The sequence below is a fragment of the Podarcis liolepis genome (assembly GCF_965112155.1).
Source record: "Podarcis liolepis genome assembly, chromosome: 17".
NCBI lineage: Eukaryota > Metazoa > Chordata > Lepidosauria > Squamata > Lacertidae > Podarcis > Podarcis liolepis.
This window is the reverse complement of record NC_139571.1, coordinates 452676-475241: the sequence shown is the minus strand read 5'-3', so window position 1 is coordinate 475241 and position 22566 is coordinate 452676. Positions and strand designations below refer to the sequence as shown.

General features: G+C 45.4%; 2 protein-coding genes and 1 long non-coding RNA gene across 30 annotated transcripts in view; 2 read left to right on the top strand and 1 right to left on the bottom strand.

Annotated features, from left to right (window-relative positions):
* Positions 1-13822, top strand: part of LOC310696682 (methyl-CpG-binding domain protein 1-like) — a 122816-nt gene extending 108994 nt beyond the window's left edge. For all 28 annotated transcript variants that reach the window (XM_083482445.1, XM_083482457.1, XM_083482454.1 and 25 more), the window contains 3 exons: positions 490-600; positions 8077-8199; positions 9954-13822. In XM_083482445.1, coding sequence (XP_083338571.1) covers positions 490-600; positions 8077-8199; positions 9954-10415 — 696 coding nt within the window. In that variant the 3' untranslated portion in view covers positions 10416-13822. The remainder of the gene's footprint in view (positions 1-489; positions 601-8076; positions 8200-9953) is intronic.
* LOC310696763 lies at positions 225-11362 on the bottom strand. Its single transcript, XR_014520720.1, has 3 exons — positions 6229-11362; positions 4432-6171; positions 225-3083 (listed from the first exon to the last, which is right to left on the bottom strand). It is a non-coding gene; the product is annotated as an uncharacterized lncRNA (long non-coding RNA).
* A 1891-nt stretch (positions 13823-15713) lies between the features above and the next one.
* LOC310696750 (lysozyme C, milk isozyme-like) overlaps positions 15714-22566 on the top strand; it is a 41090-nt gene continuing 34237 nt past the window's right edge. The window contains exon 1 of the mRNA XM_083482684.1: positions 15714-16345. The gene's annotated coding sequence lies outside the window, so the exon portion shown is untranslated. The remainder of the gene's footprint in view (positions 16346-22566) is intronic.

Sequence of the window (22566 nt, the reverse complement as noted above, 5' to 3'; positions counted from 1 at the left end):
CTTCCCCAGTAGGCTCAGTGACCCAGCAGCCTGGACACTGAATTTAGAACTGGAGGTGCCCCCACCCCCACCGCTTAATAACTCAGACCAATCATTTTTAGCAGCAGAAATTATTTGCAGTAGTAAAGGAACAGCAAAAGAGCATCTTGGAGGTTTGGGGTGCTCTTCAGAGTTGATGTGGCAGTTTATGTAGAGGGCTGGAAGAAAGCTGAAGTCCCATCCCCGCATTGTTGAGATTTTGCCTCTTGTTTTTCAAATGTATGGTGGGGAGGTTGCAGAGAGGCTTCTTGTCCTGTGCAGTGCATGTGGCTCCTTCTGTTGCCCATTTATTCTGACCAACAAAGCTACTAATATAGCAAAACAGGGATTGAACCATAGGAACCATTGTAAGTGAGCGTGTGGAGTGAGAGCACATTCCACATCTGTACAGAATGAAGCGGATAGCCTTTAATACACTCTCTCTTTACGTGCCCTCATGTTTCTGCATAGCAATCCGACACCAGACTACCTGCTGTCAACCTCCTCATTGCCACCTCTCCCGTTGACAAACAGGAGCATGCAGAACCGGAGGGTGACTGTCGGCCATCGAATGATTCTCGGGTAAGCCCACATTTTCTTCCCGACTGCTGACCTCGAATGTAGAATCATAGAATCATAGAATCATAGAGTTGGAATAGACCACAAGGGCCATCGAGTCCAACCCCCTGCCAAGCAGGAAACACCATCAGAGCACTCCTGACATATGGTTGTCAAGTCTCTGCTTAAAGACCTCCAAAGAAGGAGACTCCACCACACTCCTTGACAGCAAATTCCACTTTCGAACAGCTCTTACTGTCAGGAAGTTCTTCCTAATGTTTAGGTGGAATCTTCTTTCTTGTAGTTTGGATCCATTACTCCGTGTCCGCTTCTCTGGAACAGCAGAAAACAACCTTTCTCCCTCCTCTATATGACATCCTTTTATATATTTGAACATGGCTATCATATCACCCCTTAACCTCCTCTTCTCCAGGCTAAACATGCCCAGCTCCCTTAGCCGTTCCTCATAAGGCATCGTTTCCAGGCCTTTGACCATTTTGGTTGCCCTCCTCTGGACACGTTCCAGTTTGTCAGTGTCCTTCTTGAACTGTGGTGCCCAGAACTGGACACAGTACTCCAGGTGAGGTCTGACCAGAGCAGAATACAGTGGCACTATTACTTCCCTTGATCTAGATGCTATACTCCTATTGATGCAGCCCAGAATTGCATTGGCTTTTTTAGCTGCCGCGTCACACTGTTGGCTCATGTCAAGTTTGTGGTCAGCCAAGACTCCTAGATCCTTTTCACATGTACTGCTCTCAAGCCAGGTGTCCCCCATCTTGTATTTGTGCCTCTCATTTTTTTTGCCCAAGTACAATACTTTACATTTCTCCCTGTTAAAATTCATCCTGTTTGTTTTTGCCCAGTTCTCTAATCTGTCAAGGTCGTTATGAAGTGTGATCCTGTCCTCTGGGGTGTTAGCCACCCCTCCCAGTTTGGTGTCATCTGCAAATTTGATCAGGATGCCCTTGAGTCCATCATCCAAGTCGTTGATAAAGATGTTGAATAAGACCGGGCCCAAAACAGAACCCTGTGGCACCCCACTAGTCACTCTTCTCCAGGATGAAGAGGAACCATTGATGAGCACCCTTTGGGTTCGGTCAGTCAGCCAGTTACAAATCCACTGAGTGGTAGCAGAGTCAAGACCGCATTTTACCAGCTTCTTTACAAGAATATCATGGGGGCCCTGTCAAATGCCTTGCTGAAATCAAGGTAGGCTACATCCACTGCGCTCCCTTCATCTACCAGGCTTGTAATTCTGTCAAAAAACGAGATCAGGTTAGTCTGACATGACTTATTTTTCAGAAATCCATGCTGACTATTGGTAATCACAGCATTCCTTTCTAGGTGCTCACAGACTGTTTGCTTAATGATCTGCTCCAGAATCTTCCCTGGTATTGATGTCAGACTGACTGGGCGATAATTATTTGGGTCCTCTCTTTTCCCCTTTTTGAAAATAGGGACAACATTTGCCCTCCTCCAGTCTGCCGGGACTTCGCCTGTTCTCCAGGAATTCTCAAAGATGACTGCCAGTGGTTCTGAGATCAAATCTGCCAGTTATTTTAATACTCTTGGATGCAGTTCGTCTGGCCCTGGAGACTTGAATACATCTAAACTAGCCAAGTATTCTTGTACTATCTCCTTAGTTATTCTGGGCTGTGTTTCCTTTGCTGAATCATTTGCTCCAAATTCTTCAGGTCGGGCATTGTTTTCTTTATCGGAGAAGACTGAGGCAAAGGCGGCATTGAGGAGTTTTGCCCTTTCTGTGTCCCCTGTTTGCATTTCATCATCTTCTCCTCTGAGTGACCCAACTGTTTCTTTGTTCTTCCTTTTGCTACGAACATACCCATAAAAGCCTTTTTTGTTGCTTTCAACCTCTCTAGCAAGCCTGAGTTCATTCTGTGCTTTAGCTTTTCTGACTTTGTGTCTACACGTTCTGGCTATTTGTTTGAATTCTTCTTTGGTGGTTTCCCCCCTTTTCCATTTTTTGTACACATCCTTTTTTAATCTTAACTCAGTTAAAAGTTCTTTAGATAGCCACACTGGCTTCTTTAGGCACCTTCCATGTTTCCGTCTCATTGGTATTGCCTGACGTTGTGCTTTTACTATCTCCCTCTTAACAAACTCCCAGCCATCATCAACTCCCTTTCCTTTTAGTATTAGTGTCCATGGGATCTCACCCAGCACTTCCCTAAGTTTTATGAAGTCGGCTTTCTTAAAGTCAAGAAATTGAGTCCTAGTATGCTTGGCTGCTCCTTTCCGCTGTATAGTAAACTTCAGAAGAGCATGATCACTCACGCCTAATGATCCTTCCACTTCTACCCCACTAACCAGGTCATCAACATTGGTTAGGACCAGATCTAAAATGGCTGTTCCTCTTGTTGCTTCTCCCACTTTCTGGACAATGAAGTTGTCTGCAAGGCCAGTGAGGAATCTTTTTGACCTTATGCTCTTGGCTGAGTTTGACCTCCAACAAATATCCGGGTAATTGAAGTCCCCCATTACTACTATCTCCCTTCCTTTTGCATGCTTGGCCATCTGTTCCAGGAAGGCATCATCTATGTCCTCCGTTTGGCTTGGGGATCTATAGTATGTGGGATGTAAACACAGGAGCAGTCAATGACAACATTCCTAGAGTGTACATGTTAGAACATGGGGAGGGATGTCAGTCCAGCAAGCAGGTAAACTTCCTGGGGACGGACTTCCTCCGCATGTGACCAGAGGTGGGTGTGGCCTCACCTGTGCAGGTAATGACAAAAGCACAGGGCAGGCAGCCACTCTCTCTCTCTGCCATCTTCCTTCGATGAGGAAACATCTAAGGATGCTCTCTTGGCTCCCAGCCAAGAGAGGAGATAAGGACTATCTTGCTACAAGATAGATTCTGAATGTATGTAACCTTTTTAAGCTGTCTGCCTTCTGGGATCATATTGTGAACAGAACGCGAGTAAACTCTTTTATACTTTTATAAAGACTGTGTCATGTCTTGTATTTTAAGAGGGAACAAAAGGGGAAATTACCAGAGTAATTATTATAGAGGTTCTAGCGAACCTGTGCACACGTTACCGTTGCGAACTTAAAGGGGAATGTTTATAAACTCTGCTGATATTTTGGGAACTAGTTAGCACAAGTTGGATAAGGACATAATTAGTCAATATATCCTCTCCTGCACCCCAGAACATTCCCACAAAGGGTTATGGGGCCCCAGTATTGCATATCTTTGCGTATTTTTGAAGGATTGCATTGGATTGTGATTTTGAGTTGAGTTAACTTCCTGGTAAGCACATGGTCCTTTGTTCCATTGTGCAGTGGGGTTAAGCAACCCCCCCTTCCCTCAGAGTTCACAGTGACCCAAGGCAGTGAAGAATTGTTTTGCGTTTTGAGATTTTGATTTTAAAATTTTGAATAATTTTCAAATTTTGGATTTTAAGATGGCTAGAGCAGCTTTTGATAGTGATGCAAAGCTAGGAATGCCTGTGCTGAATGAATACAATTTCATACACTGGAAGCAGCGCTTGATAGCATGTTTAGATTATAAGCACATTTTGGAAGCTTTAAAGCCTCAGCCTACAGGGACAACTGAGGGAGATTTAGCCAAGATAAGTGCTTGGAAATGCATGAACAGCGAAGCTAGACACATAATTTTGAGTGGACTTCGTGATGAGCAGCTATCATTAACCAGGTCATCAACATTGGTTAGGACCAGATCTAAAATGGCTGTTCCTCTTGTTGCTTCTCCCACTTTCTGGACAATGAAGTTGTCTGCAAGGCCAGTGAGGAATCTGTTTGACCTTATGCTCTTGGCTGAGTAACAAATATCCAACAAATATCCGGGTAATTGAAGTCCCCCATTATTACTATCTCCCTTCCTTTTGCATGCTTGGCCATCTGTTCCAGGAAGGCATCATCTATGTCCTCCGTTTGGCTTGGGGATCTATAGTAAACTCCCACAATGAGGTCTCTGTTATTCTTCTCTCCCTTAATTTTGACCCAAATGCTCTCACTTTGGCTTTGAGGTTCTAAATCTTGGGTCTCTTCACAGGTATACACATCCCTGACATATAACGCCACTCCTCCTTTCTTGTCTGGTCTGTTTCTCTGAAATAGATTGTATCCCTCCATTATTACATTCCAATCGTGGGACTTATCCCACCAGGTTTCAGTGATGCCTATTATGTCATATTTAGTTTGCTGTACCAAGAGCTCAAGCTCATCTTGTTTATTTCCCATGCTTTGCGCATTAGTGTACAGACATTGAAGTCCATTAATCATTCCCCCGTGTCTCTTATTTAAGGATTTTTTCCTCCCACCACTAGGTCTGCGTGCTGTTTGCTCCATTTGGTCTATGACATTTGGATGATCATCTTCATCAATTGATAGACTCCTACCTTCAGGAGCACTGTCAGTTTAAAGCCCTCCTGATGAGGTTTCTGAGATTTTTGGCAAAAACATTCCTCCCAACCGTTGTGAGGTGCAGCCCATCGCTTGCCAGAAGTCCATCTTCAAGAAACTGCATTCCGTGATCTAAGAATCCAAACCGTTCCTGTTTACACCATTTGCGAAGCCAGCTGTTCACTTCCACTATTTTTCCCTCTCTCCCTGGGCCATGTCGTTCAACTGGGAGGACAGATGAGATGACAATTTGTGCATTTAATTGCTTCAATTTCCTGCCCAGAGCCTCGTAGTCTCTTTTGATCTTCTGGAGGCTATTGCTTGCAGTGTCATTGGTTCCCACATGAACCAAGAGGAAGGGGTATTTGTCAGTGGGTTTTATGATTCCTTGCAATCGTTCAGTTACATCTTGGATCTTAGCCCCGGGGAGACAGCACACCTCCCGAGACATCTTGTTAGGCCCACAAATCACTGCTTCTGTTCCCCTTAGTAGGAAATCCCCTATCACCACTACACGCCTCCTCTTAGGTTTGGTCGAGGTTCTTCTGTGAGCTGTCCGTTCCAAGGTCGCCTGCACATTCCCTGAGGACTGACTTTACTGCTTGTCTTCATATACCTGATCGACTAATGAGGGAGAGATCCTCAAAAGGAGTCTGCTCTTCATCTTCCATGCTAGGGGAGAGGACTTCAAAGCAATTGTGTATTTCTAAACAATCAGAGCGAACCCTGGGCCTCCTACTTCTTTGAGTCACGTTTCTCCATATATTTGGCACCTGTGTTGGTGAACTAGCCTCCTTCTCAGGGGTGTCCCCTGTCTCCTCCTTGGTGGAGACGGTGTTCTCTGTTGCTTCCAACAAGAGCTCCAGCTCTCTAATTCTTTGGAGCGTAGCTACACGTTCCTCCAGTTGCTGGACTTTGTCTTCTAAGAGGGCAATCAACATACAATTGCTGCAGGTAAAGCTGCCTGCAACCTTTGGCAAAATGGCAAACATTGCATAGGAACCGCAGGCGACTGCAGCTGTTTCCTCACCCTCCATCTTGAGAACGTGTCGTTGGGGGTGGTTGCAGTGGTCCTCCATATTAAAAAGCGTGAAGACAGGACAAATAACCCCCCCAAAAAACCTAGGTCTCCCCCAACAAACGTTTGAGACTAGCTCCCCTAAATCTAAAAGATGGATCAAACTGACCTTTGCACAGGGAGAGCAGCTAATCAGCCACAAAGAAACACACACACAAGAAAACCCTTTTTGCTCCTTATTCAACTGCTGCCCTGCAAGCTCTGATAAGCTCCTCCCACAGCTAATCACCTGACTCAACAGAAACCCTGCCCCCTCTGACCTTTGCACAGGGAGAGCAGCTAATCAGCCACAAAGAAACACACACACACAAGAAAACCCTTTTGCTCCTCCTTCAGCTGCTGCCCTGCAGAAATGTTCCTGCTTTTGGTTCATAAAACTTTAAAGCACCGCTCTTTTTAGTGTTTTTAATACAGCTTGGAATCAGGGTGGTGACATTCATCAGAAGGTTTCCAAATGCTGTTGTTATGTTAAAGGAGATTCAGTATACCAAAAAAGAAATATGAAATCCTAACACCTGGGCTGTAGGGCTTGAGTGTTCAAAATCACCAGTGGTGTGTGCCTCCTTCCCAAATATTGCTGTTTTTATTCTTTATATATATATTTATACCCCACCTTTTTTCCTGATGGAATTCAAGGTGGCTTGCAGATAAAAACAAGAATTGCTAAAAACATAGAAGCTAGTTTTGATCCTTAGGTTCCTACACTATCACAACCACTCCTTTGTTTTGGATATCTCCACAAAATGCTTGTTTAGTCTCTTCCTTCCATATTTCCAGTAAGGAAAAGCCCACAACTATTGTTACTCCTCCCCCATTTTTTAATGCATGAAGCATACCGTATTTTTCTCTCTATAACATGCAGATTTTTTCTCCTTAAAAGGAAGGGGAAATGTCTGTGCGTGTTATTGAGCGAATGTGTTGTCCCTGGAGCCGACTGGCGCGAGTGGAGGCAAAAATCAGGCAAAAATCAAATCGCGCGTCTCAGAGAAGGGAAACCTGAAAAGAGGAAGCAGCTGCTTTCCTGCATTCTGCCTCAGGGTCTTACTGCCCACCCTGTTCTGTTTCGGTTGCTGTTTGCTCAAACGGAACAAAGAGCAGGGAAAGCCCCTCCCCTCCAGGCAAGAAGAGGGGAAAGCATTCCTTCTAATTCCTTCTAATTCCTCTCCGTTCTCCAGCCGGAAAACATGCAGATGGGAGAGAGAGAGAGAGCGTGAGTTGGCTGGCTTGGGTGGGTGAGTGGGGGGAAACTTTTGCCTTCCTTTCCTCCCTCCCGTTATATCCCTCTCCTGCATTCTTAGCCAGCTGCTTCTCTGCACACCCCTCTTGTGCTCCTTGTCCCTTCTGTGTTTTTCCTTCCCTCCCCACTTAAAGTGTGGTTACAAAGCATGGATCCTCAGGATCTTTGCATTGGGTCAGCCCAAATTCACCATCAGAGCACATAGCATGTCCATGGCTACAGCCTGCCCCCCCCCAAATCACGCACCCACTGTTGCCTGGGGCTGCAATGGTGCAAAAACGTGGTTAAAAAGCATGGGTCCACATGGATCCTCAGGATCTTTGCATTGGGTCACCCCAAATTCACCATCAGATCACATGTCTGTGGCCACAGCATGAAGCACAAAAATGATACATCCACTGTTTCATTCAGAATGTTTTTTCCCTTGTTTTCCTCCTCTAAAAACGATGTGCGTGTTATGGTCAGGTGCGTGTTATAGAGCGAAAAATACGGTGATCTAAACTTAATATGGTTAATTGCCAAGGCTGTTAGTCACATTGGCTGCAGTCATGACTTGGTAAGGACAATGTCACAAAGAACTGAGCACCACAGCAAGTTGACCACAAATTCATCCTGGCCTTGTGCTGCAGCAGATGTAAAAAGAGTTGCTACCAGCAACGAAAACGTTTCTAGCCTTGTATCTTAATATCACCACTGTCCATGGTCTCCCATCCTTCCCTGTATGTCAAGTGGTGCTGTTCGCTCTGTGGGAAGTTTCTGAATATTAAAAAGCTCCATGTATTTTCCTTTCCTCCAGGTCTCAGCAGGACTTCCCCAGTGTAAGAGGGGGCGGGGAGCGCAGCAGGGCAAGGAGCTGGTGGTTCTGGATGATGAAGATGACGAAGAAGTGGAGCACCTGCAGCAATTGCGTCCACCAGTGGTGAGTGATTAAGTTGTTTGGGGCAACTGGTAAGATCCCTGGGCTCTTTGACTTAGGGAGAAGAGAAGGCTTACTTTGTAGAACTGGACTCTGTTCCACATGCTGGCAGGAACAATGCAGTGAGTGTGGCAGGCATGGAGGGAGAGGTCTTCTGGTGCAATTTATATGGCACCCCATTGCAAAAACTACATGGAGATATTTGCAGGTTCATGCCATTTGCAGAAGTGTGATATAGTTTGAGATTGATTGATTTATCTATCTAAAATATTTCTCTACTGCCCTTGAATTCAGAATGTCTGGCACCTTTTGTGATAGCTAGTAAGAAAGGCAATTAGCAAAGCAATTAGCAGTAAATGACCTCAAAAAGACCTGATCTCAAAATGATCCCAATAAGTGGTCAAAAGTCTTTGCCAGGCGCTTAAGAGATGCTGGTGTAGGGGCCAGGCAAGCCTCCCTGGAGGGCAGGGATGGGGGGTTGAATTCCATAAGCAAGACACCACTGCAGCAAAGGCCTCTTCCCCGTGGGAGGAACTCTGAAGAACATCTCAGTGTCTGAGCAGGCTTAATGGGAGAAGTCAAGGTCCAGGTCCCAGGGCATATAGAGCTTTAAAACAGGGATGGGGAACCTGTGGCTCTCAAAATTTCGGTGGAATGCAACTCCCATCATCCCTCACATACAGCATGGCTGTAGCTGATGGGAGTTGTAGTTCAACAATCTGTAGAAGATCACAGATTCCCCATCCCTGCTGTAAAGATAAGCACCAGTACTTTAAATTGTGCTCAGAAATGGACCTGACTGAGTGAATCTCTTGAAGCCTTAGATAGATACGTTTCTAACGTCTGTTCCTAGTAAATAGCCTAACAGCCGTGTTTTGAACTAACTGCAGTTTCCATGCGCCAGATAGTTCTAAAATGTGTTCTAACATGGAAGTTTTCAGGGCAGGGCTAAAGCTTGGCTTTCTCTTTGGAGAAGAGATTTCAGCTGTCACACCACTCTTGGCCAGTGGAGGATGATCTGTGCCACTGAGAGCACTTGGGCTTCTAGTGACAACAGTGTGGCTGGATGAGCACCTGCAGATTGCAAGCCTTATCAGGGGGAGTGCAGTCCCTGCTAGATTTGGCGGAACATGACCTTCCTGGACAGAGATGCCACCCACTGACATTACTTCAGCTTTGTTGTGACCAGTCGATTATTGCAGATGGGGGAATCATCTCTTGCAATGGCGCATTTTTCACCTCCTGAACCCGGACAGAAAACTACCTTCTGCTCGGCGGAATAAGCCAAGGGCAAGGATTGAGAGGGCAAGTGTTAGGCCATAGTCCTTTGGGTCCCCTGTCCACATCCTCAGGAGCATGGTCTCTAGATGGTGCTCTAGACACATCTGTAGGCCGAATTACTGAGATCCCTTAGCCAAGTCTTCTGCCTCTTCTGTAAACAGAAATGTATCACTTTCTATGAAATATTTTGCTCTGCACCCATAGCACTGTCACACAACTGGAAATGCATCTGGAATTCAGGGGACTAGGTAGTATCTGTTGTGAATGGGGGAAAATGGCAACTCATGTAGGGATTTTTGGGTGGCAGGAGTGCTGGGTTTGGGGGCAGTCCCAAACTTTGAGCCGGTAAGTGAAACAAAGCACATTTTGCTATAGCCCTCACAAAACAGCTCAACTCATGGGGGCCGCATTGCTCATATGTTGTGAAGGAGAGAGGGAGATGGTATGAAGCCATTCTTTTGTCTCTCCTTCCACAGATAATGGAGATCTATAGCCTGGGTGGTGCGCAGCCCCTTGCCCAGTTGGACAGCGTCCTGCATGAGTTCTTGGCTGAGCTGAATGAGATCCCTCTCCCTGCTCACTGGGAGGTGCTGTCTCCGCTTTGCGGCCCTGACCTGCGTCTCGTCCAGCGTTCAGAACACTCCACCATGTCCTCAGCTGTCATCTACATCCGCCCAGGCCTCTTCTTCCATGTGGTGGTGCGAAACCTGCCCGTGCCCCCTGAGCATGAACTCTATGCCAGCCACCCTGCCCGCCTCACCACGGTGGACGAGGTGGTGGAACTCATCTGCGACCTGGAGGCCTATCGGCTCTGCTCTGGTTGGCCTGCAGGCTGGCACGCCGGTGAACGCTCCGAGGCCTGTGACGTTCTTGTCTATTCTGGTTGCTGCCCACAGTGCCGGCTCAACCCTTGGCCATCAGGGAGAGGCACTCGCTGAGAACTGAGTTGGGAGGGGGGATTTGGGGAGAGGACTTGGCCCTGTGGGGCAGTGAATGGGAAGAGGTTTTATTTTGACACTGGAAATGGCTTGGAATATCTAAAGGGATCATTCCTTGCCATAAATAGCTTTATATTTTTTTCTCTCTTGTTCAGTAGCTTGGCACAGAAAGTCCCATTCCTCTTGTTGTCTTCTGCCTCTCTCTACTGGTGAGCTGCTTCTGTGTTTCTGGCACAGAGAGACATTCCTCTCAGAGACTCGATTCCTGTCTTCAGTCGCTTGCTTGTCTCCTGCCAGAGAGCTGCAGTGGGAGCTCAGGGTCCATTGCCGTAGCCTGTGCTGCTCCCAGTTCCCTGTGCTGGTACAGCCTCCCAGGTTGATGTGGAGGCAGCTTATGTATCAGTGTGGACCTTTCTGTCCATTGCTCCCACTTGCCTGCCCCGCTCAATTTAGCATTGTCCTGGCGACTCCTAGACCTGCAGTATGGTCATCTCCAAACACAGGAAGCATGGGATTTAAGCAAAGCATCTCTTTTGCTATCTCCCCCTCTCTCTAAAAAAAAAAGTTCCTCTGGCTGGGACCTGCCGCTTCCTGCCCCAGATCCAGCTAAAACTTGGTTGTGCCACTTCAGGCATGTCTTTCCTTTGCTTCAAGGTTGCTGAGTTCAGATGAGTTATTCTGTTTCTGAGGACCAGGAAGATTTTTGTTTCGGGCAGCGGGAAAGACTGAATGGATGTCGCTGGAGTGGAGGCTGAGAGATTCTGGGCTGTCCTGTTCAGGGAAGGTTCTACAGAAGCCATAGCTGCATGTCACTTGCTGACTCCTGGTTTTGTCTTGTGTCTTCCTTCAGTGTGGTGGTGGTGGCAGCAGCAAATGCCCCATAGCCTTTCCCGTGTTCCTCTCACCGTCAGTTTTTGTGTGTGCGCTGCTTTTCCCTCAGAAGAAAATAATGAAAGTATTGGGGGGGGGGGAATAAATCAGAACTGGTCTCTATTTTTTTTAATGTATTAAATTTTTTAATAAGCAAGCTCTGCTTTGGTTTCCATGTCTCCCTTCAGGTGAGAACAGGGGTGGTGAAGCTGTCGCCTGGATCCTGCTCACCAACCACTTCCAAATCGCCTGCCCGCCCCTGTCTCTGCAGGTCCCTTTTCAGACTCAGGTGCATCCCCATTGCTTAAGAGGTCTTGATACTCAGGAAACTGGAAGCAGCCCTCCTTTCTTGTTTCTGAGCACTAAGACCTTCTCATAGAAGCACTGCACTAGTGGGAGATGACATGCCTTGGAAAGGTAAAAAGGTGGGGCTTTATTCCCCATCACGGGGCGGGGGTTGGGGAGGGTAGAAAGGGAAGAGAGGTTTGGGGAAAGTGAAGAGCAAACCGTAATGTGACACATCCCTACTGACAAATGCACACTTCATTTGCAGAATTCCAAGCTCCTCTATTTTGGAATGCCTTGTTTTTAGGAGCAGGCTTCCAGTCACCATGGAAGGACTACAAGAATGTCTTCCATGTCCTGATCTCTTGTGTGCATATCATGTGGCCTTTGGGGGGCGTTCAACGGCATTGGAGGGGCCTCATGACTCCTTGCCACCTGGTGCTGCCTTCCTCCTCCCAAAGTTTTTTGGGGGGGCTGGCTGCTGTTTTGCCATTGCTGGTGCCCAGAAAATAGTTGCCCACTGCTGAGACTTTTGGACAGGGATGGGAAAGCTGTAGACATCCAAATGTTATGGAACTGCAGCTCCCTTCAGCCCTGTCTATTGGCCCTGAGGGCTGGAGCTGAGGCCAGTTGAAGTCCAACAGCAGCTGGAGGAGCACAGCTTCTTCATCCTTGCATGAGCACTTTTTCCACACTTGGCTTCCAGGCAAGCTTGAGTCTTACAACACAAAATTGATCATTTGTTGGCTTCAGGATATGCTGCCAATAGGAGAGTGTCTGCGTCTGTCTGTCTGTCTGTTTGTTTGTTTGTTTGTTTGTCTGTCTGTCTGTATGCCTCATGTTCTCCCCCCCCCCCACTCACCTCCCCAGAGATCCCAAATAATGCTCTGAAAGTAATAAGCAGAGCACCCTGTCTCCTTTCCTGAAGGATGTTTGTCCCATTTCAGAACCAGTGGACCTACTGTCCACTGAGTATGTGGCCAGAGTATGTAGCAGAAGTAGGAAGGGCTGGCCAGAACTATGGATACCCTCGCTTAACAAATGAAAATAAAAAGTAGCCTAACTATAAAGCAGATGTGTACATCTGTGTTGTTCAGCTTCTGCTATTTACAGAAATGATTTCTTCCTTGAGTACTTTAACTCTTACAGCTGGGGAAAGAAGTGTTAAGTGAGGTATGGAATACACATTCCCATTTCATCTGCTTTTAAAACCCCTTTTAGTCCAGCTGTACTTGCAACCATTGCCTTGTCTACTCATTAAAGAAGAGAACTAGTGAGAAGATCAAGACATACGTGGCAAGTCTGCTTACACATCTGAATTCAGTGGCTTCCTCCAACTGCTGTCGACAGCATTTCAAACTTGTGTCCAGCAGTTGGAAGTCTAGAGCAGTAGAGTGGAAGGACCTTTCTTAGGGGATGGGCTACATTTCCTTGAGGGAATCTTTGGGGATCACATGGGGGGGGGGTAAGGCCAGAACTGGCAATGTGCCCATTTGCTTTTTGCCACTCCTTTCCCCCTTCACCATTTCTGTTCCAAATCCACACGCACCACCTGATGCAGCAATTAGGCTTAGGAAAAAATACCCCATTTGCCAATTAGAATTTTTTAAAGAATCGCTATACAAGAGAGAGTTCTGCATCCAGCACTGATTTCAGTACTTACATTGTGTCCCATTTTATTTCTTCATTGTAAAGTGTATTTGCTTGAGGTCTCACATAAATTTTCGGCTTGGACAAAGGGTGAGTGTTAAATTATTTCTTCCCTCACTTTGACATCTTGAACCCGTCACTCAGACAACCAAGGAAAATAGATGTGATCTATGTGTTGTTGTTTTTTTATTACATTTCTATACTCCTTTCTTCCGAGGAGCTCACAGGAGCATAGCCACTTCTCCCATCACCTCCATTTTATCTCACAGTAACCCTGGGAGGGTCAGGCTGAGATGCAGTGAGTGGCCCAAGGTCATGCGTGGATGGAGTGGAGAGAATATTAAATGGGTGAAGAGCAAAGGAAAAGATAAACCACATAACTCCCAAAAGCAAACTGCTTAGCAGAAGCAAAGAATAATTCTATAAGGTCAAGTCATAATTTATTTGAAGAGCCATAAGGCAAAGGCACTTAAACTGCTGGCCAGAATAGAGGAGGAAGGGGCAAAGTGTGGCCCTTAAATGTCAACAACTCCAGCAAGTACCACTTGATTGCAATTATCTTAATTCAGTTTTGCACTCATATTAAAATATTTTCAAAACAACCAGTTGCTTAGTCATACCTTATTTTCTTTAGTGCCACATCATGCTTAAAACCAAACTAAATATCCAGATACTGCACCTGTTTCACCTCTGATTGTGAACTTCAGTCTTGCTGTGATGTGACTTGCTTCAGACACCCCTCCTTGAACCCCCTTTTTGTTTTAGGCAAAACATCTTGTACTCATAATCTTACACTTTGGTCTGCTTTCACAGATTTCTGGGAGCGCACACACAGGGAGCCCTGTGGAGAGTACTTGGGGTGGGGGGGGGGAGGTAAGTGGAGAAAGTAATCAAATGAAGCTGGGGTGTAGATTATTCTTTCTGGAAGCAAATTACTTAAGGCCTAGATTCAACTAACCTGCATGCTAGCAGAACATCTTCCTTGCATTCAGTCCCCATCTTTTCCCAGTAGAGCTCAGAATGTCCCCTATTTGAGACTCTGGAGATGCAGCTTGCAATCTAATTGTTTCACTTTATTGTGCACTTGTCAGCCCTCATCTGGTTCACTGTGTCCGGTTTTGGGTGCCATGCATTAAAAACACATTGTGAAACTATACTAGAAAGTTAGCAGGGGGTGGCACCAAAGTTCAAATGACCGCAAGTTCTCGGTTCCTTTGGGGGCAGCTGTAAGTTTTCACAATGTTAACTTGGTTAACTACCGGTATATATTTTTGGCTAAAATTGCAGGAAGTGGAGGGCTCCTCTAAGTGTCAGACAAGGTGCATTGCTAATGGGGGATTTCCTCCCAATGCAAATGCCAGTTCCAGAGGGATTTTATCAGGAATGCTGCAAGGGAGGAAGGACTTCACTTCCCCATGCCCACTGCAGTCCCGCTGATGGAATTTCTATTCTAAAAAAAACCTTGGATGTTAAAAGACAACACCTAATTTAGCCCTCAAGGCACAAGTACTGGATAAATATCACCATGGCTATATTTATATCCAATAAAACTAAATTAGCAAACAAGAAGTTTTCAAGTTTATTTTTGATGCTGTGTGTTTAATATGAAGTCAGTGATAGTTAGAAAATTATTTTTCAGAGATTGTTACCTTGCCTTATTTATAAACAGTTTTATAATGAACCACTTGCATGTATATTTATTTAAGGTGATTTAATAAGATTATGGAAAAAGCTAGAGAGTTCCAGAAAAACATCTGCTTATGCTTCATTGACTACGCAAAAGTCTTTGACTGTGTTGACCACAGCAAACTATGGCAAGTTCTTAAAGAAATGGGAGTGCCTGATCACCTCATCTGTCTCCTGAAAAATATCTTTGTGGGACAAGAAGCTACAATTAGAACTGGATATGGAACAACTGATTGGTTCAAAATTGGGAAAGGAGTACGACAAGGCTGTATATTGTCTCCCTGCTTATTTAACTTATATGCAGAATTCATCATGGGAAAAAATAGGCTGGATGAATCCCAAGCCGGAATTAAGATCACTGGAAGAAATATCAACAACCTCAGATATGCAGATGACACAGCCTTGATGGCAGAAAGTGAGGAGAAATTAAAGAACCTTTTAATGAGGGTGAAAGAGGAGAGCGCAAAATATGGTCTGAAGCTCAACATCAAAAAAACGAAGATCATGGCCACTGGGCCCATCACCTCCTGGCAAATAGAAGGGGAAGAAATGGAGGCAGTGAGAGACTTTACTTTCTTGGGCTCCATGATCACTGCAGAGGGTGACAGCAGCCACGAAATTAAAAGACGCCTGCTTCTTGTGAGAAAAGCAATGACAAACCTAGACAGCATCTTAAAAAGCAGGCATCACCTTGCCAACAAAGCTCCATATAGTTCAAGCTCTGGTTTTCCCAGTAGTGATGTATGGAAGTGAGAGCTGGACCATAAAGAAGGCTGATCGCCAAAGAATTGATGCTTTTGAATTATGGTGCTGGAGGAGACTCTTGAGGGTCCCATGGACTGCAAGAAGTTCAAACCTATCCATTCTGAAGGAAATCAGCCCTGAGTGCTCACTGGAAGGACAGATCCTGAAGCTGAGGCTCCAATACTTTGGCCACCTCATGAGAAGAGAAGACTCCCTGGAAAAGACCCTGATGCTGGGAAAGATGGAGAGCACAAAGAGAAGGGGACGACAGAGGACGAGATGGTTGGCACAAAGAGAAGGGGACGACAGAGGACAAGATGGTTGGACAGTGTTCTCGAAGCTACCAGCATGAGTTTGACCAAACTGCAGGAGGCAGTGGAAGACAGGAGTGCCTGGTGTGCTCTGGTCCATGGGTTCACGAAGAGTCGGACACAATTAAACGACAATAAATTTCCTATTACATTGCGAACATCTCACACCCTTGAGTGTAATCTGGATTTGCCCCTCTGTGAAAAAGATGACTGTGAAAAATGAAGACTTCCCACTGGAGGAAGAGGGCCAGGTGGAAATCTTCACCAGTTCCCTCTGCAGCACTATTTTCCTTGCTGTTCCAGATCTCCTGAAGAGGCTTTTTGTGGGGCTGAAGGGAGAATCTAAATATTACTGGCCCACACAATATAACTGAGTCCAACACAGTAAGTTTGCTGTCTGTAGACCTGCATATGAAATTAGATGGTAATTTTTTTAAAAAAAAATTTTTAATGATATTTATTGAAAAAAGAATTTTTAAAATCACAAAAAGAAAAAAAAGAAAATTACAGAAAAAAAGACAAAAACAGAGATAAAAAATAAAAAATAAAACCATCATTTTCTGGAAAGAAGGTAAAGAAAGTGGAGAATTTGAAAATAGATGGTAAATTTTATTGGGAACATTCTCTTGATGCAGAAAACATTAATTTACAAGCAAATAGTCTGAAAGATTAAAATTCAGTTGTTAGCATTTTTTTTTAAAAAAAGAAGTAGATGTGAGGGTGGATCCATATCTGGAAAACTGAGGCAGTATCATGACATGTATGTGGAAGTTTGGGGCTTTTAACTTAAAAGCACAGAGTCTTGCCACTATTTGTCGTCCTGGTTCAAAATGTGTCTGGGACGAATGTCAGCTGGGAGAGTAGAGATTGAGGATTCCTTGACTGGCACAGTCAGTTTGGGACGTCCATTGGCTGGGATGATGGAGTTTGGTGTTTCCTTCAATGAGGCAGTGAATTTTGGGAGACCATTTTCAGGGAGAGTGGAGCGTGCAGGCTCCTTGATTGAGATGGTAGGTTTTGGGGGAGCCTTGACTGGGATCATGGCTTTTGTGGGCTCCTTTACTGGGACAGTAGGTTTTGGGGGACCCTTTGCTGGGAGAGTGGTCTTCGGCCGATCTTCTTTCAATGAGGTGTTGGTAGGTTTTGGGTGAAGTTTTGTTGCTGGGACGAGTGTCATAGGGGTGATTTGATCCTTCTTCATTGGGGGGGTGGTAGGTTTTGGGTGAAGTTTTGTTGCTGGGACGAGTGTCATAGGGGTGATTTGATCCTTCTTCATTGGGGGGGTGGTAGGTTTTGGGTGAAGTTTTGTTGCTGGGACCAGTGTCATAGGGGTGATTTGATCCTTCTTCATTGGGGGGGTGGTAGGTTTTGGGTGAAGTTTTGTTGCTGGGACGAGTGTCATAGGGGTGATTTGATCCTTCTTCATTGGGGGGGTGGTAGGTTTTGGATGAAGTTTTGTTGCTGGGACCAGTGTCATAGGGGTGATTTGATCCTTCTTCATTGGGGGGGTGGTAGGTTTTGGGTGAAGTTTTGTTGCTGGGACCAGTGTCATAGGGGTGATTTTTTCAAGATCACAGTGTGCAACATATTGTTTCATTTCTTGTCCCTTGCAATATTTTCCCCAAGCTCTCCTGTAATGAGAAATCCTTGGTCAAACAACTCAAAAGATGCATAATTAGGGAGACAAAAGTGCTGCTCCTGCTCCTGCATGAATGCCATAAAACAAGTGTTTATGCTATAGTTGGAATATTTTTGTCCATTGCTGTTTGTTATTTATCTGGTTGGGTAGGGTTGGTACCCAGGGCAAATCATACTCAATTGCCCACTTGCCTGCCTTTCTGTGGGGCTCTCCAGGGCACTCACCGTATGGGGCCACCTCCTGCTGCTACCCCCACTCTCCATCCTGTCCTTCCTAATTAAAATAGTTTTGCTGCCATTCTGGGCTCATCCACATTTCAGCTTGGCCTGCCACTTTCCCCTGGGAAAAGCTGCTGTTTCCTGCAGAATTGGAACAAATGCCAGTCAGGTTTTCTGTGGATTGATTTTTCTTCTAATACAGCAATAAACAGCAGGTTTTTCCAGGGAAAGTGGTGGGTAAACAAAAAGCCTTTTGTACTTTGGGGTAGAAAACATGTAACAAGTAGATGTACTCTGAGGAAGCCAGTTCCTTCCTAGGAATGCTGCATTCTGGGCGAGTGTCTATACTGTTTATGCTTTGCTGCAGCAGCTAGAAAATCTTTTCAAGAATAAAACCAAACTTTTGACTTTTTTAAAACAAAAATGTCTAGCCCCCATGGCAAAGTGGCAGCAGCACAGCCACCTTGCCCAGAATACAGCACTCTGAGGAAGAACAGGCTGCGTTAGCAGCAGCAAAATGTTTTTAAATCTAGGGCGAGAGGAGTAGGAGCAGCAGTCCCCCACCTTGGCAGCTCTGCATAAAGCTCCCCCCCCCCAAAAGCATGGGACTTGGGACATTTGTCCTGATTTGCCACACTGTGGGAACAGCATTGGTGGCACTCATTTACAGAGTTGGATGACATCTCTGGCTCAGCTATCCTTTATGTTCTTAGCTAAGATCAGGCACAGATTCTCTTCCATTGTAGGTGTTCTCCAATGCATTATTTCCTTGTGTTATGATTTCCGCATTAATTTCAATGGATTTATTCTGAGTAAATATGTTTACTCTGAGTAATATTCTGAGTAAAATATGTTTATTAGCCACTTTTTCTCCAAGGAGCTCATGGTTCTCCCCCTCCTTATTTAATCCCCACAAAATCCCAGGTCCGGCACTTTAGTCACTACACCACACTGGTTATTGACTTGGTGCAGACAACCTTGGTGTCTACAGTCAGCAGCAATGCCCCACCTTTTGCCAAAGTTCCCAGCTCAGAGGATAGGCATATACATTTTCCTTGTATGTGTCTGAGGACGTGGGGGAAAGAACAGGGTTGGTGACAACCATAAATAAGGATTGGCTCCTAAGCCTAGACAAGATCTCCAGGCACCTATGGAAAAAGATGAGTATCTAGCAGAGTTTGAAGTCCCATAGGTCTATCCTGCAGCTGACCTAGATTAAGACTATCTGTTTACCATGCTTTGAAGCCCTTCTTTCCTTGCACGACCCTCTTTGCACAGTCAATGTCATCTGTAATGTTGTCATCCTGGAGAGCTGAAGGAAAGATGAGAGTCGGGAGAGGGGGAAGAGTCGGAGAATGAGCTGAAAAGTAATTATCATTAAATACATGGTGTGAGTTAACTAATGAGAGAAGGACCCTCATGTTTAGGTTGCAGCAAGCAGAAGGGACTATCGTAGAAAAGTTGTGATAGACTGTTGAATAACAATTGGTCAGAAAGTTGATCTAATGCCCAAATAGCAGGGTATAAATGATAAAATTATTATTTAAAAAATATTATTCTAAGTGTTTTCAGTGGGGAGATGAGCTTTCCTTCTCTCAATTTATGTCATCCTGAGTTCAAAGTGCATTTGATCAAGGGGAGCCAATGTGGTGCCCTCCAAATGTTTTGAGCCATAAATCACTCCCATCACCCCTGATCTTTGGCTATATTGAGGAGTTGAGAGGAGTACGAAGATAGTACTTTTTGTCCAATTACTTTCTGCTGATTGGGGAACAAAAGTTCAGCCCGTGTGAATCTTGATATCCCCTGTTCCAGTCTTTGCCAACCCGTTGTCCTCAAGATGTTTTGGAAGACATCTCCCATCTAGCCAGGCTGATAGAGCTGTCATCCAAAACTTCTGGAGGACTACAGGTTAGCAAAAGCTGTCCCACTTTATCCTTATGACACACTGAATACTTACAGGGCTAGGAAGCCAAGAACTTAATCTTTTCAGAGGCATGGACATTGTATGTGAGCTACTATGCATGGGCAAGGTTGGCGGGGTGCTCCAGGATTTCCTGCACCATTGCAAAGGATCTCTGGAGCTCTTCTTCCTTGGCATTGGGCCCATCAACAAGTGAGAGTCAATATGGGAACTTCACTAGTGGGCCCCTTGACAAGTCTGGGGCAGCTCTGCTCCCTCACCAATCTCCAGCACTGGCTATATTTCCATCCAGAAGCCACAAGCCCACAAAAAGTGGATTGAGGTTGTAAGGATATAACTTCTTACCACCACAACTCAAGTTACAATGGTTGCGTGTGTCCAGGGTCTTGGCATCTCTGCACCACCACCTTCCACTGAGTAAGAAGATCCCATAATTGCTGGCCGTTGGCCCCACGTTAAGGGCTGATGTGTTGAAGCCACTTGTGTGAGACACCAAACAAATCCCTAGAGGCAGGAGCAAACAGATTAAAGTTCACCTGAGGCAGGTAAAACATCTCAACTTTGGATTCCTCATTGTACAGAACTGGAGCGGGTCCCAGACGTAGCATTTAAGATAGGCTCTTACAGATTGATGAGTTATTTAAAAGGCTGCTGTTTTGAAAATCAATTGACAAATATTACAAATGTATAGGGTTAAGGAAGGGTAATGGAAGGGATGAGGGGATTAGGCAGCTGCCCCTGGATAATAATTTTGGGTAGCCTAAAGGGAAGTAATCACTGTATAGAAATAGATGAAATTCTTACTCATGATATGAAACTGGCATATAGTTCTTGAGTTGGGTGACAAGAGTTCAAATCATCACTCATCCACAATCATCACTGGGTGACTTTAGGCTAGCCACAGTCTCTCAGCTTAACCTGCCTCACAGGGTGGTTGTGAGGATATCATGGAGAGGGGAGAACCATGTCAAATGTAGTTAAAATCTGCATGACACAAAGAAAGTGGATAGAGAAAGGTCCCGTCTCCCCCAACACTAGAAGTCGTGGTCATCCAGTGAAGCTGAATGTTGGAAGATTCAGGACAGATTTTTTTTAAAAAAGTACTTCACACAGCACATAGCTATAATTTTGAACTCGCTCCCCCAGGAAGCATGATGGCCACCAGCTGACATGGCTTTAAAAGAGGAATAGACGAATGTGTGAAGGCGGAAAGAGATCCCAAGGGCGGCTAGGAAGCCTCGTGGCTTCACGTCACAGTCCTAGGCAGCGATGCTTCTGAATGCTGGGAACCCCAGGAGGGGAGAGTGGTGGTCTTGTGCTTGGGTCCTGCTTTCAGGTTTCCCACAGGCATCAGGTTGGCCACTGTGAGAAGAGGATGCTGACTGGATGGTCCAGCCAGGCAATATTGGACTGCAGGGGCTACTGATCAGGGATGGGTGAATCTACTGATTTATCATTTTTTCCAATCTACAGTTCAGTTTACCAGATTTCTACGTCTTCATTCACTTAAATAAACCCTGAAGAATCACCAGCATTTTAGAGCACATTTCTCCTAATAAGCACATTTTATAAGCAACCTTGGCTAATTTATTTTCATGTATATACACATTTTTAGGCTCACTTTCCCCAACATAAGCTATTTTGTACTCATTTGTCAGTTGTAGAACTGCAATGCAAAATTTGGAGAAGTGCGAATTTCTCAGGCTGGCTGCTATTTGGTTCACATGTTTGGGGAAAGTGCAAGTGAAGTATGAGTTCTCATTATAATGTGAACCCAACCAAATTTCTGCCCCCTCCCCACCCACAAATCTACATTCCTGCGTGCACCCATGCACACACAGAACAATACAAGGGACACTCACACTCTTCTATTCTGGTGCCCGCAAAGCCTTCCATGCCCTTGTCCCTCAGGATGGCTGCCAGTTTGCATCTCTCCATGATGATGGCATCATTCTTGGCCGCTATGATGCCAAGGAAGAGAAGAGCCAAGCTGGGTGTCACCATCTTGACAGTGGCAGCTATGCAAGTACAACACAGTCCTTTATACCCTGCAAGGCAGAGGAGGAGCTGCCCAATAGACTCTTGATGGAATAGGCTAAATGCTAGTGTCACCTCAACCCCTGGAAATGGCAAGTTCCAATCACTGAGTCCTAGAACACACATCCACTCTGTCAAAACTCACACAGTCCAATGCATCAGTGCTTCTCTGCTAAACAACCCCAAGTGATTGTCATGTAAGGCAATCCCAACACTGGCCAACCCATTGAGCATTAGTCCTACTGGACCTTGTACCTTGTAGAGGGAGATTGTAGCAAGTGTTAATTGTCATGTCACTCACACTGCTGCTGGGGCTTGAAAACCCAACACTTGCCAAACATCTCTGCCTTGTGCAACTGTTAAAGAGATAAAAGGCCTAAAGTAGAATAAGCTGCTAAAGTCTATATTAGGACAGCAAACTAAAATGCATGGCCAAGTATGAATCCCCCCAAGTTTCTTGCATAGCTTCAGCATCTGTTTACGACACAGGTCCTAGCCTCTTTAACAGGTATGCTGTATGTTGGCAGGTGGAGCTTGTCCCGCAAGAAAAGGCAAGGTTGCAGAGACCCTCCCTTCTGTGCAAAGATAAAGGGCACCATATGCCCTGACTGTTCTGCACACAATAATCTCGCTCCCAAGAGTGTGCCAGCATATAGGGTGGGGATCTCCACTCAAGCCATGTCCTAATTGGCTGGAGCTGCTGCTCAAGTTCCTTTGAGGTGCCATTACCCCGGGGTTGATTTGCTCCCACAAGCTACATTGACTACAGACTGATGCATGTTACAAT